The following is a 21,537-nucleotide window of genomic DNA, read 5'->3' on the forward strand; positions in this document are numbered from 1 at the left end:
CAGCTCACCAGGAACCCACCCTCCAGGGCTTATTTCTCTCTCCCCGCCTCCCGATCCCCCGCTGGGTCTCTGCTTCCAATGGACCATCCGATTCTAAACTTCCTCTGCCCCTTCTGCAACTGAATCACATTCTGTGTTGGTTTATTTGGCCCCAAACAAATGGTCCCCCTCACAGATCCATTTCCACCTCTCACTGCATCTTAAACCTCGCCAGCGGTCCTGAGCTCGAGCTGTTTTATTGTTGTTTTCCTTCCCAGACTTTTAAAAATAATATTTGTCCCGGCCGGGTGAGTGTCTCAGCGCCATGAATCACCTCTGCTGCTCCCTGTCTCCCTCCCATCGGAGGCCCGTGCTGTGTTTGCGTCTTGCATCCTGCAGGGGTGTCTCAGCTGTCATCCCCCGATGACGATTGTCCTGGCTTTCAGTGATGCTCAGGTGTTGAGACCGCTCAGTTGCCTGAGGCACACCCCAGCCTCAACCTCATGGCACCAGAAAAGGGGTCACCTCTTATTGTGACTTGTTTGTTGGTCTGGGGGCCCCCAGGGAGACAGAGTGACCGTGCTCTGCCTCTTCCCAAGCGTAAAGTCAGATGGGTGCAAGAACCTGAGGAGCCAGTTCAAGGGCAGACGCGGGCGACTCTGCCCAGAGCGGGCGTTGCACAGCCAAGTAGGAAGTCTGCCCACTCCACAGTCCTGGGTGAGCGCCCTGCGAGCTTAGACAGGGGTGGGGAACATCTGACCTGCAGGCCATATAAGGCCGGCGAAGTCATTTGGTCTGGCCCTGCCAAGGCAACCGTAGGCAGGACTCGAAATTCAATAAATCTAGAAGCTTTTCTCATAGCAACATAAATTAGTATTAAGTGCATTATATTAAGTGAATGATGTTATAAATATCCAAGTGGCCCTTGGCAGGAAAAAGGTCCCCCACCCCTGCTCTGGACCGTGAACATAGAGCATCGGTACAGGGTCGGGCACGGGGAAGCGCTTGGCAAACGTAGGCCCTCTCCCCACAGTTTCTTGTTTCTGGTTTTGAGGACCTGGGTGCTGAGAGGGCCCAGAAACGGAACAGTGAGGAAGAGGCAAGCATCCGTTCGTACCTTAGTCACTCAGCAGTCGGCTTGTGCTGAGTGGCCTGCAGGTGCTGCGGGCGCTGTCCGGGGTGCTGACCATTCAGTGTCCAGCTGGGAAACGGACTGGCGCAAAGAGAGAACAGAACACACAATAGAATGTCAAGTCTGCTGACCAGGAGGTGGAGGGAGGCAGGAGCAGCAAGCACATGCCTGTGCAGGTGGGCGGGCTGGGTGGGAGAGCCTTCGAGGCGGTGTCCTCCTCCCGGCGTTCTCTGCCCGTCTTGCCGCTTAGCGGGGCAGCTGCTGGGTTTATGGTCCTTACTTTTGTCTCGTGCTGAGTAGGTCTCTAGGCCGGTGGCAAGACGTATGGTTCTTGGCTCTGTGGGACCTGGCGCTCACCGCTAGGTGCAAACACACCATAACTCAGCCTGTCACCCGCACGATGCCTGTCACTTCTCCCGCCTCTGAGGAATGAGGGCTTCCCTGGCAGCGCCCGCTGCCTGGCCTCCAAGCACCAGTCCCCTGAAAGCGCTGCTGTGCGTGGGCGCCTTTCTGAAGCGCTTGGGGCCTTCCCCGCCTGGCAAAGGGGCTGCACCATCCACCAGTGTTGGCGTCTTCTGGCCTCAAACCTCCCAGGATGTGTTCCTCTGGATCAGAGTGGAGGTGGAGTTGGTGACCGAGGGCTGCACTTGGCACTCTGACTGGGGCGGGAGGCGGCGGCTGGCATTGATGGAGAGTTTCCTAATCCCCCATGACCGGAACTTTCGCCTACTCACATGTGCCCCTTAAAGTCCCTACAAAACCTTGCAGGCTCGGCAAAAGTTCTTTCCCTATTTGTAAGACCATGCTTCTCCTCCCGTCTTGCTCTGCTCAGCTGTCCTCCACATTCCCCAGTCAGAAGGTTCTAGATCATGGGGAGACTGGTGGGGAATTAGGACAGGCGTGACTCATTCGATAGCAGAGGAGGCTGATGGCCTGGATTTGTGATGTGCCTTCCTCATTCAGGATCTGAGAATTGAAATGAGTCCAAAAATGAAGGCGACGGGGCCCCTTGTGTCGGGGGGAGATGGGGCCAGGGAGTGGACAGTGAAGGGAGGTCGCAGGTGCTGGGGAGTGAGTGGCCATCCTCATCAGGAGGCCTGGCTGTGACCTGGCGGCAGGTGGCATGAGGGGGTATGGGCCAGTGGCAGTGGGTGTCGCCCACCTTAGCACCCAGACCCACCCTGAGACAGGTTGTCCAGCTGCCTTCCGTTTTGCACGGAAGCTCATCCCACCTTCTCCTGCCTGTAGAGACTCCGGGAGCAGCTGGTTTAACCCATGGTCAGGTGTCTGGATTCGGTGGTTACATGGGGGCCCAGGAGTTCACCTCTTAGGAGTTCTCCTCCTTGAGCAGGCACAGTCCAGCCACAGCTGCTGACCCCCACCCCACCCCCGGAGTCACTGTGGAGATGTCGGGCGTGACGGAGATAATGGTGATAAGCAAGATTCGAGGCGGATTCATTCTTTAACCAGATTTAAGCGAACAAGAAAGAGGCCGGCTTTTTTTTTTTTCTTTTTAATTTTTTCCTTCCTCCTCTCAAACATTTCCTGTACTGAGGATAACACCAAAGGGTGCTAAATTGGTTCTGAATGTCCACCTCTGGCTGGCCACATTCTTGCAACGATTTCATTAGCCTGAATTATCCACTTTATTTTCTTATAATGGGATTAGCTGTACTTGAGGCAGCTGAAGACCAGAGGGGGAGAAAGTGAGGGAGAGCAGCGCTGTGTTTCATTAACTCACCCTGCAGAGGCGGGGACTGACCAGCGTGTCCGCCCCAGGCCAGAGGAAGGGGACACGGCTGCTCCAATGGGCTTGCTCAGCCCAGGAAGGACTTGGTGCCTGGATCTGGCTGAGGGAGACCCCCTCGGGGACAATTGCTTCCAGTTATCTTATAAAGCGAGCAGGACATGTGGATGAGATGGAGAACTGCTTCTGTTCTCAGGGCTCCAAGAATCACAAAGCCACACCTGGCCCTCTTAGGTCAGCTCTTTGCTGGAACCCTTGGGGTTCCCCTGGCCCAGCCTGCTCCTTCTCAGCTTCCATCCGAAACATCCCAAGGGTTTGGGGGGCGTCCCTTGCTTGGCGCCCATACATATCCTTTTAGTGGACATAGGTATTGCCAACAACTTCCGCTTCTTCATCCTGAGAGGCCAGACTGTGGAGTCAGCAGCCTTGTGTGGGGAAGGGGACCCACTTTACAGGTGACAAAACTGAGCCTCAGAAAGGTGACATGGGTGCAGGGATGGGTCTGAACCAGGTCTGACTCCAAAGTTAGGTTCTTCCAATGAAGCTGTGACGTGGTCCCTCTCTGTCAAAACCAGGCGTCTTCTGTAGCAGGTCCCCCCGCACAGTCCCCGGAGAATAGGTTTCGCTGAGTGTTAGGGCAGAGGCCTCCCACCTTACTGTGTGTGCTCAGACCGTCCGCAATGACCGGCTCATTCCTTTGTGTTTTCCAAGCTGTATTTCCCAACTGCGTTTCATGGAATAGCAGGGTCCTGAGAGATGCTAATAGGCTTTCTTGTTTTGGGGGAGGGTGACTTTGAGAAACAATCTTCTCTCTCACTCTTCCATGCACCTAATATATATGGATATTAGTTGTTAATCCTCACCTGATGATATTTTTTCATTGCTTTTCAGAGAGTGTGGAAGGGAGGGAGGGAGGGAGGGAGAGAGAGAGAGAGAGAGAGAGAGAGAGAGGTGAAAGGCACATCGGCTGGTTGCCTCCCACAGTGCCCCCAACCCAGGTACATGCCCTTGACCTGGAACTGAACCCACGACCCTTAGGTGTGTGGGGCCCACGTAATATCTTTAAGGTACTGACAGGATCTGCAGTAGAGGAACTTTAAACTAGATGTCTCCCAAACTTATTTAATCCCACAAGCCCCTTTATACAAAATACCTATGAGCACCACTCAGGGTAAGTTGGAGAAGTACTGTTTTTTAAAAGTTACCTCTGATTTTAAAAACTATTCTGATGACAGTTTCTGCCTAAGGACTCTACTCAGGTTCAGCATTCAGCAAACAGCGTCCAATCTTAAGTTGCTTCTTCAGTCCTTCAGCCGTGCCAGATGGACCCTCCCGCCGAGCAGGGGTTTAAGAGCACGGCTTTAACATGTCATCCGGCCTGAGTGAGTCCTGGCTCTGCCACGCACTAGCCTCCTGAGATCTGGCAAACCCCTAAAGCAGCCTGAGCCTCGCTTTCTGGGGATTGCCGAGGGTTGCATAAGGTTACACATGGAACCTGCTTACTGCAGTGCCTGGCCTGTGGTGTGCCTTCAAATGGTGGGCCTCCAGAAAGTGCCCGGTACCGTCATTAGGGGGAACAGGAGGAAAATGTTGGAGATTCCATTTCTATGTATGTTTTCTCTCATCCTTTAAATTTTGTCTGATGTTTAAATATCTAAGGATGAACATAAAGAGCAGCACATGCAGACGTTGCTTATAAATTACAAGTGTGCACATACTGGGGGTAAACACTCAAAACTGTTTTACTGCAGGTATGCACCAACCCTGGGCGGGGGGACTGAAAACCACCAGCTTAGGGTCAGCGAGAAAGAGATGGTACCCGTGGAGGCAAGAATGTGTTGGGTCTACTGTCCTTCCCAGCACAGAGCCCAGGGCCTCACACAGGACGTGCTTGAGAGACAGGTGCCGAGGGAATGCTTGGTCCACAGGCCTGGGTGGCGAGGCATTGACATTCCTACCGAGCCTCCATCTCCGTCTGGGGAATGGTGGGGGAGGGGGGTGCGTTCAGTGCCCGAGTAGCCACAAATGTGTCCATGCCTTGGGTGGATGCTGGGGGCAGACCACAGAGGCAGGACTGTCTTTGTCCTCCAGGTGCTTAGAATCCCACACATGTGAACACAGGCAACCAAGGGGGCGACAGGCTGCAGGGGGCCAGGAGGAGAGACAGAGAGACAGAGAGACCCTCTCGGTAATAAGGGCCCAAGGAGATTCCACGATTTTCTAAATAGACAAGCCCTTCTGACCGCTTAGGACCAACTCAGAATGGAAGTCGAGTGTGAAGGTGCTGTGCAGGCTGCGTCTGTTGTTCTTGGCGACACTGTGGCTGCCCCTGCGCCCTCCGTTAGAGCAGACTTGCTCACCTGGGGGGCTTGTTCCAACCTGGTTTGCCCCACCCCACCCCCCAGTTTTGGAGTCAGAGAGACCAGTGGCCTGAGTCTTTGCATTTCTGATGAGCTCCCGGGTGCCCCTGATGCTGCTGGCAAGGGTCCCACAGAGCTGGTCCCTCCTGGCTCCTTCCATCATCTGCCTGCCCTGAGGTCCAGGACCTGGTGCCAGCATCCTCCCCCTTCTGCTGGCCTGGCTCTGGCATGTCTCAAGATCTCAAAATGCCTTCACCTCCCTCTCTCCCTCTCTCCCTCTCTCCCTCTCTCTCCTCCTCCTTTTCTCTCCCCCCACTCCCTCTCCCTCCCTCTCCTTCCCTCCCTCTCCCCCTCCCCCTCCCCCTCCCTCCCCTCCTCTCCCTCTCCCTCTCCCTTCCTCTCTCTCGCTCCCTTCCTAGCTCCCTCCCTCTGTCTCTCTCTTCCCCTCCTTCCCTCCCTCCCTCTCCCTCTCCCTCTCTCTCTCCCTCCCTCCCTCTCCCTCTCCCCCTTCCCCTCCCCCTTCCCCCTCCCATCAATTCAGCCTGGAGCTTTCATCTCACGGTGGCCTGTCCCCTCTGCCAAGACCTCTCAGGAGAGTTTGGGTTCCGCCTGGACCGCGGGCGCTGACTGATTCAGAGATACCATTTACTGCTTGTCCCCGGGATCCCTCATCTAGAAAACGAGAGGGTCACGCTCGCCTGGAAAGGATCCCGTGAAAGGCTATTGAGAGCAGCTAGACGCCATCCTCCGCACTTCCTTCCCCACTTTCTTGGAAACCAGGCCATTTTTCAGCCTTCGAGAGGCAGAAATAAAAGGGAGCGTGCGCTGATGGTGATAAGGTAACCTTTCTCCCTCCGGCCCTCACCGTAATGAGCGGCGAGTAATTGGAAAAGTTCCTTCTAAAAGGCCCTCTTTAAAAAGGAGCGAGAGGGAACAAAAGAGGAAGAGACGCCACGCGTAACCGCCTCCATTCAGCAGCTCCCAGTGCTCAGCGTTGGCTCCACGGGGTTGATACACGCTCACCTGCATGACCTTTGGGGAGAGTGGAAGCAGCCCTGCAGGTCGGGCCACGCTGAGACCCCTGGCCAGGGCTAGGGTTGTCTGGAAGGAACCCTGTCTTTTCTCCACCCAACAGGACCTGATGGTGGACCCCATCCTCCAGCCACAAGGCCCTCAGCTAACATCTAGTAAGCCCGTTTTTGCTGACTGTAACTTATTTCCTGCCACTGAAGGAGCAATGGGAGCCCTTTAAAAGGAGTATGGACCCCCCGCCCCCCGCACCCGGCCACACTCTCCTGTGGTAACTTGTGATTGTCTTACATGCAAGGCTGTCCTCAGGACAGGGACAGAGACAGAGACAGACGGTGCTGCCACCATCACATGGGCTGTCCTCAGGACAGGGACAGAGACAGAGACAGACGATGCTGCCACCATCACACGGGCATCGTGTGTGATGATTCCCTGGAGAGCGGGCCCGCACTTGGGGGGCTGGTTAGCGTTGGCTGCGTAACTAAATGCACGTAGCGTCATTTAGGTGCCAGGCACCGTCCTGGGCTCTGCAGACACTGAGGGCCCTGCCATCTCGGATTGTTCTTCCTGTTTCTAGAACATGGAGGGAAAGACAAAAAAGTAAACACACCATCTCAGACCAACGTGATGGGGTCGGGGGTCGGGTCCAGAAGCATCACTGAGCAGAGTGGCCACAGGAGGTCTCTGAGAACATGGCGCTTGAGCTGAGATTGTTTGTCAGGGAGTTGGCCGTGGGAATATCTAGGGAACAAGGTTTCCATGGTATAGAAGAGCAAGGTCAAAGGTCCTGAGGCAGGCAGGAGTGCGGCAGCCTCCGGGATGGGAGGAAAGCCAGCAAGGCTGGAGGGTTGGGCGAGGCTGCCGTCCTGTGTGTCCACATCGCAGAAGTGGGGGAATTGGACAGCGGGTCCTGTCCCCGAGGGAGGCAGGGGTTTGTCCACTCCACTGGGGCGTTGGCCACATGGCCACTCTGTAAAGCAAGGGGACCTGGGACGGGCCACTGGGCAAAGCCGCTGCCAGCCTGCCACATTCATTCACCCAGTGGGACTACTCTGTGCCTGTGGGTTCAGGGGTGGGCCCCCTGAGGGTGGTGAGCATGGGGGGGCGGAAGTGCGCAGAGATCAGAAGCCCCCGGCTGTAGCCGTTCGCAGTTGAGATGAGGGGCCTTATCCCAAAGTCCTCTGTGTCTCGGGGCAGAGGGCCCACTGTGTGCTCTTCCCTGAGGCGAGGGTCGCCTGAGCACCAGGCTGACGTCTGGCACTGTGCAGGGGCTCAGGGACAGATCCCCACGTGGGGCCCCGCTTGGCTGATAACCACCTGTGGGACCTTGGGCACGTTACCCCTGTGGTAGGTGATGACTCTCAGTGGCCTTGGAGAAATCACATGACTGCTTTATGCCTCGGTTTTATGTGACATGTGTGCTGTGTGTTAGAAAATCCTGGTGCATTTGAAAGGCATTTTCATGCCAAGAGGTTTGGCTCCTTTTTCTCGCCTGGAGAAGGAACAGAAAGGAGCCGTCGTCGATTCCCAGGAAACCTCCCCTTTGCCTTGTGCAGACCGCACTGTTATCTGATCCGGTCCCGGGGAAGCCGGTCTCCCCCGCAGCCATCCTGGCGCTCAGGTGGGAGGAAGTCGCGCCCAGACTTTCCCGCAGGACCCGGCACTTCTGCTGGGACCAGGTGCTCTCACCCGATCCCTACGGGAGAGACAAGGACGAGTGTCCCGGGAGCAGCAAGCCTGGGCTCCTCTGTGTGCCCGACCCCCAAGTGGTGTCAGCGTGCGGCCCGGGGTTAGGGCGCCTCCCAGCCTGGACCAGAGCAGCTGCAACATTGTGGACTGGGCATCTCCCGAGGGTTCTCTCTGCCTCCATGGCCCCTCCCCCCTCGCTGCCTTCCCCTGAGCCATCATTTCAATCAGGAGAGAGGACGAGTCATCCCTTGTTTGGTGGCAGAGCTGAAGACCCTGCGCCATCCCATCCAGGGCCTCGCACACGGACGTGCCTGCACTCGGGCTGTGTGCAAACACGATTTGCACGCCCAGACTTGTTTATGAGGGCTGGTGTAATTGGCTTGCCCGGCACAACACCTCGGCGCCCCCTCCTGCCCCTCACCCCTACCCATCTGCACACACCTCGAAAGAAATTAGAAACGTGACCACAAATGCCAGTTGTTGAAAACCCACAAATCCGCCACCAGTCATGCGCACTCGGCGTGGCGAGGGGGCGGGCCGCGGCGTGGGGGAGTAATTGGTGAACCCGAGGTGAATGAAATAATTGGAAAAGTGAGGTGTGAGTTCGTTACTGAAGTGTGAGCGTGGTGGGGGAGGGAAGGAGGGCCATGTTTAAAAGCCCGGTGTGTCCCTTTTATTCACAGCTTCTGATACAGTAATTGCTATTTTGTGGTTTCTATTATCTACACAGTGGGGAGTGTGCGGGTCTCATGCTCCTTCCCCAAGCGCAGTGTCTGGGCTCGGGGAGGAGTCCCGGTGCCTGCGGTGTCCTCCCTCTCCAGGCCCTGCCGGCCTCGCCGTGGCGGCCTCGGCTCCCAGGACACCACGTCCACGCACAACTTCCTCCCAGAGCCACTTAAAATGGCTCCACGGGCTTGGCTATCAGATAAGAGCCTTAATAATGGCTGGTATATTTATATAGCGCCCATCTCCAAGGAGCTAAAGGTACTTCATCGATTTTTTGTCTCCCCCAACCCTTTCTTTCTCCCCATTTTAATTCTCTCGCTCTCTCTCTCTCAGATCACTAGTATCACCCTAATATTACCCCGCACACTCATACAGGAGCCAAAGCCCTCCACACGGCCTGGTTCTGGAGCCCGGGGGGAAGCCGCGGCAGGTTTGAGCCCAGGGCCTGGCGGTTTTCTCACCTGTAAAATTAGAGGGGTGTCACTATTGCCCGCCAGTCATTGTGCCTAGAAACAGTACATTTAAAAGCTCCAGCCCATCACAGGCACCCAATCACTGGGCCCCGGGGTGACGGCAGCAATGGTGGTGTCTTCACATCCTAGCCCTTCATTTCACCCTTTCCAGCCTCGGGAAGTTCCTTCCAAGATCTAACCCTGATCTCCAGCCGCTCCATGGGCCCCAGCTCTCTCCTGTCCTCTCCTCAGACAGAAGGGGCAGAAGGGGGCAAGCTCCCATCAGCGCCTCCTGAGCCCCTGAAGAATAAAGGGAATAGGGTCTTGGGACACAGCCTTTCATTTGCCTGGCAGATACCTTCTTGCAAACCCCAGATGGGCTGTGATCCTCCCCCACCCCGGCCCCCTCACTTCTGGGACAGGGTCCCAGTTCTCTGATCCCTCCTCACGATCCCCTGTGGATCCAGGGTACCCCTCTGTCATGTCCCCCCACCCCCCAAGCTCTCAAATGCCACTTCCCCAGGCCACGTAAGCATGGCTCCTCCAGCCTCTCCTCATCAGCTCCTTTCTCCACCTTTTAATTATTTCCCTCGCCTTTCTCCGGACCCTGAGCTGCTTACCATGCACGGAGCATCCACAGCTTGCCGTGTGCTGCAGAGAGGGAGGAATTAACCTCTCAGTCTCTCTCCCCCTCTCTCCTCCTCTCCCCTCTCCCCTCTCCCCCTGTCCCTCTCTCTCTCACATGCACACACACAGGCTGCTCGCCAGAAATGAGAGAGGACTAAGAGGAGATCTGGGCAGGGGCTGTGAGACCATCAAGGGTCAGGACTATGGCCGTGGGCAGAGGCAGGAGGTTGTCCACGGCACAGGTGGGAGGAACTGGGCTTGGTCAGCCGCCCTTGTCCTGGAGACAAGTTACTGGACCCCTCAGAGAGCCCTCAGGGCATTCCTAGCCTCCCCATTCCTGAAAGGGGCCAGTCCCCTCCAGGTAACTGAGGGGTGAAGCGGGAGCAGCAGAAAGGGAGCTCAGCATCAGACACCCCCGAATTCACTGTCTGGCCCTGCCACTTACTAACCAGAACTGCTGCCTCCCTGAGACTCGGTTTCTTTATCTGTAAAATGGGATGGTAACACTGATCATTAGCATTCATGCTGTTCGTGCGCAGCCCGTGGCCTTTTTCAGGCAAACCTCATCGCAGCGCTCGGAGTGAGTATAAGCTAATGTGCCAGGGGTCATGTCTGCCTTTAGGGCTACCGTTTGCATGTTGGTTCATTTCAAAAATACTGTCAGGCATCCACGCCAATCCAGGCACTGCTCTCCCTGCTGCAGGCCCCGAGAGAAACAAGACAGGTGTGATTTTACTGTGGCAGAGCGGGTCCCAGCCCCAGGGGAAGGCAGAGAGCTGCACAGCGTCCACAGCGCATCAGCACAGGCTGCTCCTGGCGGGTGGGCGGACAGGTGGTGGGGAAGCGGGGCCTGAAAGAGCCCGAAGCCTGGGGTGGGGTGGGAAGCGGGTGGAGAGACCAGCACACCCACAGGTGGTCTGGGATGTGTCTGTACCGGACTTAGCATGGCCTGGGCACACAGGTAGCCTCCCTGTGCCCGTCAGCCTCCTCACACAAGGTGTGAATGCTCTCAGACTCCACCCTCAGGGCCATCAGACCATCCATCCCTGCTTCTCTATGGCTCTCTGAAGAACTGGAGCCAAAGGCCCCTTTATCTGAGGCTCTGACACGGAACCTCAGCCACCCCTGCCCCCTGCCAAGGCCAGCCCAGCAGAGGCCCGGAGGCCCGGGCTTCCTTGGAGGAAGAGGCAGCGTGTCTGTCGTGGGCCACGGCTGCCTTTAGGTGGCAGAATAAAGCAGGGTTTGCGGCCTGGCTCCTCAGCTGTCACATTATCTTCTTGCCTGTCCCCACCTGCCCGGCTTCTGAGCCCCAACCCGCCCCCTCCACATGGGCCGGGAAGACTGACAGGACTCTGCTGCCCGTGTGCGCCAGCCCCTCCCCTCCCGGGAGGATGGCCTCGGCACCAGCAGCCCCGGTTCTGGGTTCTGTCGCCTGCTCGCAGAGGCACCAGGCGGGGGAGCGGCGCTGCCGGCAAGCTCCGCGGAGACGTGCAGATTCATCCTGAGGACTCATCATGCCGCATTTACACAGTGTCCTGACTTGGGAAATTGGGCTGGCAGATGCCTGGTCATGCTGGCAGGGCCGCGGGTTAACGCTCGGATTCAGCTTATATCGTTTCGCCAGAGCAAACGGCCTTTACCGTGTTTTTTACCCGATCAGTCTTTGGCCCCAAAGCCTCCTCGACCGCCATGTGTCTGTGTGCCCAGGCGCCATCAAGTGTGCAGAGATTTTCAAATACAATAATTCCTCTCCTCAGATGCCGGGCACATTAAATATTTACTGGCAGCAGTTTGCACGTGTACATTTGATAAATGGACATTAGGACGGGGCAGGGCGTGCGGGAGGGGGAAGGAAGGGAAGCCTGGTGCTTTTGTCCGGGAATTTCCCTGAGGTTTATGCGGGAGGACAGGAGGGCCAGGGGTGGTCCCAGCCTGTTTACCTGTTCGATCCCTCTCTGGGAGCCGAGCCGCTTCCTCCCCCAGAGCTCTGCCTGACCGCTTAGCAGACATCAGAACGGACGTGCAGAGGGAGGGGATGTGGGCTCAGAGGGAGTCGCTGTGTGTCATTCGGGCGTCTTGCACTGAGGATACATCCCAGGCCCAGCCTTGTTCAATGCAGAGCTCCGCCGTGGGGTGGGTTCAGGTCAGGAGACGACGCCGACCCGTGTGGAGCCTCGGCTGGCACACATGAGCAGCCCTCGCCTCCGAAGTCTGCCACGTGTGTACAGGGCTGGACACCCCGTGGGCCAGGGGAGGACGGGTGTGCCGGGCCGTCAGAGAGGAGCCGAGTGTTGTCCATCAGCATCTTCAGCCTGCTCATTCCCCCTGTGCCCAGCGTGGTGGCCAGCCTGGAGGAGAAGGATCCTGGTGCCCTGAGCTGGCGTGCAGGCCGGTTGGGAGCTGGCACGAGGCGTGTGCGCTTGCTTGTGTGTGTCCGCCTGCGCTTCCCTCTCCTACAGGGAAGCCGAGCCTATGAGCATCAGCCTGCCCCCTCCCCCTTGGCAGACCTCCATTCTGAAGCTGCCCTGTGTGCCTTTCTCCCTAGCACCTTCGGGGAGCTGAAGACCGTCCGCTTGCCCAAGAAGATGACCGGGACGGGAGCGCACCGGGGGTTCGGCTTCGTGGACTTCCTCACCAAGCAGGACGCCAAGGTGAGGGGGCCCCGCCCACCGGCCTCTCCTTTCTGGGCCTTTTGCAGGAGGAGCAGCAGAGTTCTGTGGTTTCTCTCTTTTTTGCTCTCCACCCCCCCCCCCCCCCGTCCCCCAGAACCCTGCTAATTTGCATGGTGTCCTGGGAAGAAAAGGCCCAGGTTTTGTGTTTGGAGAAAGGCACAGTTCTGTGTCCCCTTCCTCCCTCCCCTACGTCTCTCTGCAGGGACCTGGGGTATGAAGTGGGCCTGTGAGTGGGCTCCCCAGGCCTCCCAGATCAGACAGAAAGCGCCTGGTCGTGCGCCCCCGTGGGCAGCACAGAGATGCTCTGCAGAACGCAGAGGGCCTCAGGGGCAGCTCTTGACAAGCAGAGTCCAAGGCACCCAAGTGGGACCTGGGGGACCCGTCTCCCTTCCTCCTTCCCCCTTCCCCTTCCCCCTTCCTCCTGGTGGCTGGGGCTTCGGCTTGGAGCTGGTTGCAGCCCAGCCTCCCTCTAGGCTCCCTGGAGACATGGAACACCCTCAGCTCTAAGCAAGGCAGCCTCTGGATGGGGGTGTGCAGCCTTGGGCTTCGTTCTTGTGGTGGGAACTGACTGTGCTGCCTGGCCCAGCAGACGGGGACAGAGGCTGGGCCTGAGGTTCCAGCTTTGTCAGCGGTCACTGCCCTGGCCAGACCAGGTCAGAATCCCTGGGGAGGTGGCGGTGGCGCAGTCATCTGTCCTCTCCTGGAGCCTGTGCCTCGGGCGGCATCTCTCCTCTCCTGGCCGATAAAGCCTCGCACAGGTCTCACTAATGGCAGGGAAGCCCTCCACCTCCAAGAATAGCCGGGTGTTTGCTGGAGTTGCGCCCCGTGGCCTTTAGCAAGTTGGCGTTGCCAGCAGCCCAGTGGGTGGAGCGAAGGTGACGTCTCGGACACAGCTGCGGCCTTTGTGGGCCCTGGGAACACGCACAGGCAGAGAGGGCACCGCGGGACCTCAGGGAGCCTTGCCAGCACCTTTGTCTCCGTGTCTTGAGCTCAAGTGCCTGTTTTGTCGGCACGTGGCCACGTTTGTCCAGACATCTGCTCCTCTTTCTTCTCTGCTGGCAGCCTTTCCCTCGCCTCCCGCAGTGGCCGTGGGGACGGCAGCACTGCCGCGTGCACCAGCCCGGCCTCGGCTCAGGAGCCGGGGACAGCCGTCCAGAGCACCGGCAACTCAGCTCTCCGAGCCCCGCGCCTCAGTTTCCTCATCTGTCAAACAGCAGGGATAACAGGTGCCTCCTCCCAGGGTGAAGGCAGACGGGCCCGTGAAGCCTGGCACCGGGCCTGGCACACAGGCACACTGTTCCTGCTCGTTTCCACCAGCCAGGTCCCTTCCAAGCTGGCCGGCCCTTCGTGCGTGGGCCAGTGCCAGGGCCCTGCTAGAGCACAGACCTTGAAGCCGGGCTGCCCGAGTTTGGATCCTAGTGCTGCCGCTCACCTGCCCGGGCGCTTGGGCGGGTGTGCCCACTTCCCCTTCTGAAGTGGTGGCAGGGTTTTCCTCCTCGAGGTCGTCGTGAGGTTTGGGTGAGGTGACGTTCTTAGGACAGGGCCGGCCCCAGCAGCTCTGCCTGTTAGCTGTGAGGAGGAGGGGGACGGTGTGGACGGTGATGATCTGAAAAGGGGGCGGGAAGGAGCCATCCTCCACACTTGGCCTCTCCGGGATGGGCGTGGCTCGCAGGCCTAGCGGGTTAGACCCGGCACAGGCTCCCCGTCTTGAAATTTCATGGGCCCATGGCCAGGTCGGAACAGAAAATTAAAGGGGGGCCGGCTCTCAGGTGGGCAGGGCAGGGCGCGTGCCTGGGTGGCCAGGCTGCAGGTGTGATTTCCAAGGCCCGTCCCAGCATCTGGTGATGTGTGGACATGGCTGCTCCCTCCGTCCTTCCCTGCCTCCCACTCTGGGCTCCAGGAGGAAGGGCACCCAGGGGAGTGAGGACTCACCCCACAGCCCCTTGCCTCCAACAGCTGGCAGCCTGGCTGGGAGGCTGTTTCAGGCCCGGCCAGCCCGGCAGAGCCTCTTCCCTGTCACTACGTGCGGGCACCCATTGTGCCGCCGCCAAGCAAGCGGCCTTCCTTCCGCGAAGCCCGGCCCACGGAGCGCGTCTCTCCTACAAAGCTCCCTTTGCTCTTTTTTGCTTCCGGGGAAGCGCCTGGCTCTCCCGCCTGCCTGAAGGACCTGATTGTCTTCCGAGTGGGACACGTAGCGCTCTCCACTGACCCAGAGGCGCGCACTGCCTCCTGGTGAATGGAGTTGTGAATATGGTAAATGTCTAGTTAGCTCGAGAGTGGGCGTGAGTTACAAGAGGGTGAGCAATGCTGCGAGGAGACATTGAGCAGAAACCCCGAGGATCTTTTTTACCTTCGCGGGAAGAATGCTGGGACTCGCAGGGCTGGCGGAAGCCACTCTGTGGGCCCTGGGCCCTGGGCCCTGGGTCCTTGGGGCGGCCTTCCTTTTTTGGAAGCACTCCAGGAAAGCGACCTTTAGAAACGACCCCGGGGCTCGATTGCCCTCCCTCCCCCAGGGTTTCACCCCCATTTCCCATCACAGGAAGATAGGCTATCGGTCACTCTTGGCTTCAGCACCTACTTGTACTTGGAGCTGTGAGCCTCCGATGGGGTCCCCACACAGTCCTCAGATGGGAGGGAGGGAGGAGGGGAAGAAAGGATGAAAGGGATGGATGAGCAGATGTTCCGGGGGAGACGCAGGGAAGGGAGTAAGCCTGATTGTGGAAGCTGAGTCTGTAAAGCAGTGGTTTCTGGGCAGGGCCGGGCCGGGGCCTGAACCCAGGTGTGGGCTCCCAGCACAGTGCTCTCTCCCTGGCACCTGTCAGTCCCCTGGCCCCACCGCCTCTGCTGGGCCCCAGGCAGGTGTCATCTGCATGCTCCCTGCCCTCAGGGGTTCTGAGTCTTCTGACCCTTCTCCATGACCCCGTGTTCCACCCACACATCGTGGGGAACTCTGTTATCTGGGAAGCCCCTCGGGGTCCAGCACACACCTGGAACCTGGGAGAGGGTTCTAGCACAGGCCCCAAGAAGGCTGTTGTGGCCCAGCTCAGAGGAACCAGGCAACTGATTACAACAGCCAGAGGCTCCCGTGGCCGCTGCGCGGCTTTGTACCGGCATGGATACCACACACGCAGGGTCTCGTCCCACCTGGCAGCAGCCCTGGGCTCGGGCCGGAGGTTTGCAGAAGTCCCTCCCCGATTCTCTGAGTCTTTGCTAAGCTGCGTCTGTGCACCAAGCCCTGTGAACCTGCCCTGGGCACAGGCTCAGCCCCGATGTCCCACGCAGTACATGTCATCCCCCAGGTGTGATGGCCCAGCATTTTTCAGAAAACCTTCCCTGACATGGTGGAGAGAAGCAGGGGTGGGCAAAGGTAGACGAGGACAGACAGGAAGTCAAGGACTCAAACATGTCCCCATGCAGTGACCTTCCCGGGTGCCCTGGTCTGCACGCACATTCGTGGCTGTCTGCAGTGTCTAAGGCGCCAGCCACGTGTTCCTGGGTGCGGATGATATTTCTGGAAGGGCAGCATCTTGGCTTTGATAAAAGCCATCAGCTCCTAGGAGCCTGATCTGCATGTGTAACTTTTAACCCTCCAGGGAGTCTAGGAGATGCGAGGTGGGGAGCCATATGACAGATGGGAAAACGGAGGTTCGAAGGGCTGAAGTCACTTGCCCAGGGTCCTACAGCCAGAGCCAGGCAGGGCTGGGAAACCATCTACCACCATCTGACTCCAGAGCCCATGAATGCAGGGCCTCCTCCCTCCCTTCATCCAGTTATCCACTGAACTTGAGGGCCAGCCCCTCCTCGTTCCAGCACCCCCATCACCTCTCACCCAGCCCCACTCGTTTCCCAAAGAAAAGGACTTGCCGATCAGCGACCGTTTGGGAGAAAACCCAGAGTTGTCCCTGAAAACATCTCTTGGGATCAGGCCCAGAGTGGCAGCTCATCCCGGCCCCCAGAGGAGGAGTGGGCATCCCTGCAACAGGATCTTAACTGTGCAGGTGACCTGGGGTTCCCAGCCCGGTGTGCCCATTCCCATTGGCCAAGAAGCCACCAATAGCCACTGGGATTCCATTTAGAAGCCACCGCCTCCTTTCTTCACACAGACCAGGCTGGTCATGGAGGAAAGAGGGAAGGGCGACAGGGAAGGGAAGGAACGCAGAGAGCAGGCTTACAGCTGGACACCAGAAGATTCCCTCTTCCCATGCACCCGCCTTTAATTCTTCCTCCCCAGCCCACCACGCTGTGTTCTTCTGCAGTTGCAGCTGTTTTTATTTGCCGCCGCCGCTGTTGCTTTAAAAGGTCTATTTTCACATGGAATGTTATCCAATTAGCAGAGCAATGTGTTGGCTTAAATAAACACTTGGGGGGAGCCGGCAGTAGGGAGACGTGATGGCGGTCGGCATTGGCAGCCAGAGCTATTCTCGCCGTGGTAAACAACCGCAGCTTTAATTGCAGGTCGCACAGTGAATGTCGCCTTCCTCATGTCTCACTTTTGCCCACTGCTGGGAGAGGGGCAGAAGGCGGGTGTGGACACAGGGCTGGGCCCACCCCGGTGGGGGTGATGCTGGGCATCCTGGAGGGGCCCCTGTTAGGCTCCCTGCCCGTGGCCTTCACCTTGTAGAGTCCACCGACCAGGCATGCGTTGGGATGAGCAAGCCAGACATGGCTGCTTAAGCAGTGCTGGGCCGCGTAAAGGCAGTGAACGGTGATCGCCACCAGATGGTCAGTGGCGAGCATGCAGCACACGTTTGCTTAGTTGAGTGCACGGAGGGAATAGAGCGCTGTCTCCCTGGGGCTGTGGGGAGTCAGCCAGGGTCTGACGGGGACATGGTCGGTGGAAATGAGGGACCCGTGGGGCGTGTCATCCCTGGGCAGCCGCGCAGTGGTTAGCAGCGTGGCCTATGGAGTCAGCTGCCTCCTTCCAGCTGCGTGACCATGGACAGGGGACTCCATGTCCCCAAGCCTAGGTCCCTCATCCGCACAACAGGAAATTGTCACGCTGCCCCTAGTGGCGATCGAGAAGATAGAGCTGCACGTGAAGGGCCTCACTCAGGCCACGCACCAGCACCAGGGAGGTGGAGGCAGCAGGTACTGGGGCCCCGGGGTTGGAGGTGTGGTGGCTGAAGTGCGGGTATCGGTAGTTCTTTGTTCCTAAAATGGTAACTGGAAGCAAAGGCAGGACGTGGGGTTTTGTCCCACTTCTCCGATCAGGGGTTGGGTGTGTGCCTCACCCAGGTTTTGTGTAGGCGTCGGAGCCTCCTCAGGGTAAACAGAAAATGTGTTGGAATCTGAGCCTTGAATTTCAGGGCAGAGGCTCGGGCTGAGCCAACACCTCTGTGGGCTGGGAACCCTGATCAGGACAAGCCACCCTCCTCGGCAAGCAGGTGGCCATCCTTCCTCAGTGGGAGCAGCACAGGGCACACCAACTCCCTGGTGCAGAGGCCGGTGAGACCAGGGTGGAGAGACAGGGCTCCACAGCCTGAGAGGCCTGGGGTTCGATGTCCTCCTGTAAGTGCCTCGGAAAGGCAGTGAGCCCACCTGTGCCCGCCTGTGGGGCCCACGGCCATTACCAGGCCATGCGCCTCATGCCTTGTTGCTTCTGACCTTGGCTACCTGGCTCTGGCCCTCTTTTATCTCTCCCAGAGGTCAGAGGTGATGTCCCCTTCACATCCCTTGTTTTGGTCTTTGGCTCACAGCAGGTCTTCAGGATGTTGAGTTGAATTGGATTGAGCTGAGTGGATGGATGGATGGATAATTGAATGGAAGAGACCAGTTTATCTGAAGATTTCAGGCACGACAGCCTGGAAATGGGGCCCTGGGTGTTTCTCTTAGAAGCTCGCCCTTAGGTCCACGGTATCATACCTTGCAGTGGAACAGGGTGCCAAGTGGGGGTGCATGGCCAGTCACCCAGTATTGTGCAAAGAGCCCCACAGATTCCAGGACCCGCCTCTTCCCAGCTCCAGCCGTGTGGGGCCAGAAACAGGTGCAGGATGTCCCAGGGCTTGTGTGCAGGACTCCGGGAGTGTGGGGCAGGAGGAGGAGGACTGACCCTGAGGGCACAGGACCCAGCATCCCGAGGCAGCAGGCTCCTCCCAGCAGTCACAGGCCCCGGTTCTTTGCCCGCTGCACAGCGGGGGAGCCCAGCAGCTCCAACCCAGCCCAGCGCCCTGCTCCCTGGGCTCCTGGGCGCACATGGTCATTGGCCGGCTTAGGTCACGTTTCCACCAGGCGATGAGGGCACAGATGGCTTGGGACAGGTTGGCAGTGTCCGTGTTCAGGTGGATTTGGCGTCTGCAAGACACAGAGCAGGAGGGGCCAAGACGGCGCCCTGGACTTGGAAAGACAGAAGGCCCGTCCTCGGTTCTGCCCAGAGCCCCGGCCCTGGGACGCGAGTCCTGCCAAGGGCATCCCGTGGGCCTTTGTTGCCGGGGAGGAGGTCTGTCTCCAGGGAGAGCTGTGGAACGGTCGGGCCGCGCCACGCTGGCAGCCGTCCAGGGCCCTCCCTGTTCTGGAGAGACGGCTGCCACAGCCGAGCCCACGCCGTCAGCCCCCTCCGCCCTGGCAGGTCTCCTCCCAGGGAACGCGGGAAAGGCAGCTGAGGCGAGGGCTCGGGGTGTCCTTAGTTGGTGGCTCAGGTCGGAGGAGATCAAAGAGGTGTGATTCCGGGACCACCGAGCCAGAGAACCGGATGGGCAGCTCGACGCCAGCTGGAAGCGCAGAGCAGTCCCTGCTGGCCTCACACCTCTGAGCGGGGCCGGGGCACGAGACCTGCTCTCCGAGGTGGGAGGCCATCTGTCCCGGGCCGAGGCAGAGACTTCAGGCTGCCATCTGGGTCAGGAAACAGAACCTGCCCCCAGATGGTCCAGAGAAAGAGCACTGAGAAGCCGGGAGACGAGTGCATGGAGCGAGAAGGGGAAGGAAGCAGGAGGCTGACCTGCGCAGGCGGGGCCAGTGCCTCAGTTTCCCCTTTGCTGAAATGGGGAATCGTGTCAGTCCTCGTGCATGGGGAGGCCATGTGCTTAGGGCTCTGGAACCGGGAAACCCATGGCACACAACCAGCGAAGGCCCTTGGGCTGCAAGGGATGAAACCAGGCAGCGGAAGCAGGATTTGGAGACACACCAAGGGCCAAGACGTCTGACTCCACTTCCTGTTGGGACACCCAGCCCTACGCTACCCACTGAGCCTCCGAGGTGCTGTGCCGGAGCCGAGGTCAGACCTCTGTCTCCGGGGAGAAGGTGGCGTGGTTTTCAGTTCATCAGGTGTAGCCAGAGGCCGAGAGGAAGGTGCTGCCAGATCTCAGGCCAGAGGCTGGGGCTGCACTTCCCTCCGCTGCGCCCAGCACCTCCCAGGTACCACAGTGCATCCCCGCACCTGCCCACACCTGTGTCTCCTCACCTCACACACACACACATACCCCTCCTCGAATGCCTCAAATAGAACAAACTCTCACTAGGCTCTTGATGAAATGCAGTGACTTTGATTGCCCGAGTCGCTGTCCTCGCTGCCTGTGACACTGAGGCCACCACATTCCCGCCACCAGGCAGTGGGCACCGAGGACTGCAACCTGATTTCGTGTTAACCTGACTACTGCTAGGAGAGGTAGCTCGGCTGTTCCTAGAGACCGACATACTGTGCTCAGACCTCACATACAAAAGGGCTTTTGTGTCTGCCTGCCATTGTTCCTGCTCTGTAGGTGGTGATGGGAAGTGGAGGGCATGCAGCATAACAACAATAACAGCCAGTGTTCAGGGGGCTTCCATTGTGCCAGGCGGCCTTGCAGGTGTTAGTTCATCGAATCCTCCCATCCATTCTTTGCTGCCTCCTCTCTTGTACACATAAGGAAACAGGCTCAGAGAGGTTAAGCAGCTTACCCAAGACCACACAGTTTATAAGTGGTAGAGCCGGGATTTGAACCAAAGTGGCTCAGGTCCTGAGCCCCCAATCTTACCTGCTGTGAAAAGCCCTAACAAACGGAGGTGAAAATTGGAGAGGGGTTCTGTCAGATGGAGGCCAAGAGGGAATTTTCAGCAACTCCTACAGCGAATGAGGCCTCTCCAGGGTCTGTATGACACGGGGATGGAGACTGGGTTTCCAAGGGTGAGAGGGGATCAGATGTCTGACGGCTGGGGTCAGAGAGGTCGCATCTGGGCATTCGCTGGGCCCTCCCAGGCTCTGTTATTTTATTCTTCCAAGTTCCAACTCGGCTTCCACCAGATACAGCTCGGCTGCCCGCCCGACTGCGAACCTGGGACTGCAGCTCCTCAGGGACCCTGGCACCAGGATGGAGTACCCGCCGCGCCAGGCTCCCGACCAATCTCTCCCCCGTCTCAAACCCCAGCTCCCATCAGGCTGTTTCCCTGCCTCGCCAGCTGAGAGCGCATGTGTTGTAAAGCTCTGAATGGGCCATTTCGGCTCGGAGTCCAGATGCACGTTTATATCCTTGTGGAAAAGAACGCAGAGGCTCTGCTGGCAGTCACAAAGAGTTTTTTAAATTAAAGTTAAAAAAAAAGGAGAGAGAGAAAGTTTCCTGCACCTGGCCCTTCTCGGAAAAGCATGGCGGAGAACAAAGCATTCCTTCAATTGGCCACATGTCTGGTTTGAGAAAGACGCGGGTCCCACCCACCTTCCACTGCAGCTTTGCGCACGTTGTTGCTGAATAGCTGTGTGTGCCACCATAGCCTGTTTACGGACGAGGACACAGGCTCAGAGGGGCAGCTGGCTTACCCAGGTCCCTGTGCCATTGTCGTAGGGGCTGTAACAAAGCACCACAGACTGGGTGGCGTAAAGCAACAGAAATGGTCTGCTCTCACAGTTCCAGAGGCAGAGGCTCACAATCAAGGTGTCCAAGGGTTGGCTTCCCCCTGGAGGCTCTGAGTGAGAGACTGTCCCATGCTCGTTGCTCGCCTCGCGGCAGCCAGCTCCTCGGCATGTAGGCTCTTCATTCCAGCCTCTGTACCCTCACAAGGCCGTCTCTTAGGAGGACACCAGTGATTGGATTACAGGCCCACCCCGTTCCAGTATGTCCTCCTCTTAATTGAACCAACTGTACCTACAAAGACCCTATTTCCAAACAGGCTCACAGCCTGAGGGGTTGGGGTTTCCATGGATCTTCCTTTGGGAGAC

At 58.4% G+C, this 21,537-nt stretch overlaps 1 protein-coding gene across 2 annotated transcripts in view; it reads left to right on the forward strand.

Moving 5' to 3' along the window:
• Positions 1-21,537, forward strand: part of RBM19 (RNA binding motif protein 19) — a 90,238-nt gene that overhangs the window by 42,736 nt on the left and 25,965 nt on the right. For both annotated transcript variants that reach the window (XM_080650125.1, XM_080650126.1), the window contains exon 22: positions 12,287-12,392. In XM_080650125.1, coding sequence (XP_080506251.1) covers positions 12,287-12,392 — 106 coding nt within the window. The remainder of the gene's footprint in view (positions 1-12,286; positions 12,393-21,537) is intronic.

Source organism: Plecotus auritus (assembly GCF_963455305.1).
Source record: "Plecotus auritus genome assembly, chromosome: 13".
Taxonomy (NCBI): Eukaryota; Metazoa; Chordata; class Mammalia; order Chiroptera; family Vespertilionidae; genus Plecotus; species Plecotus auritus.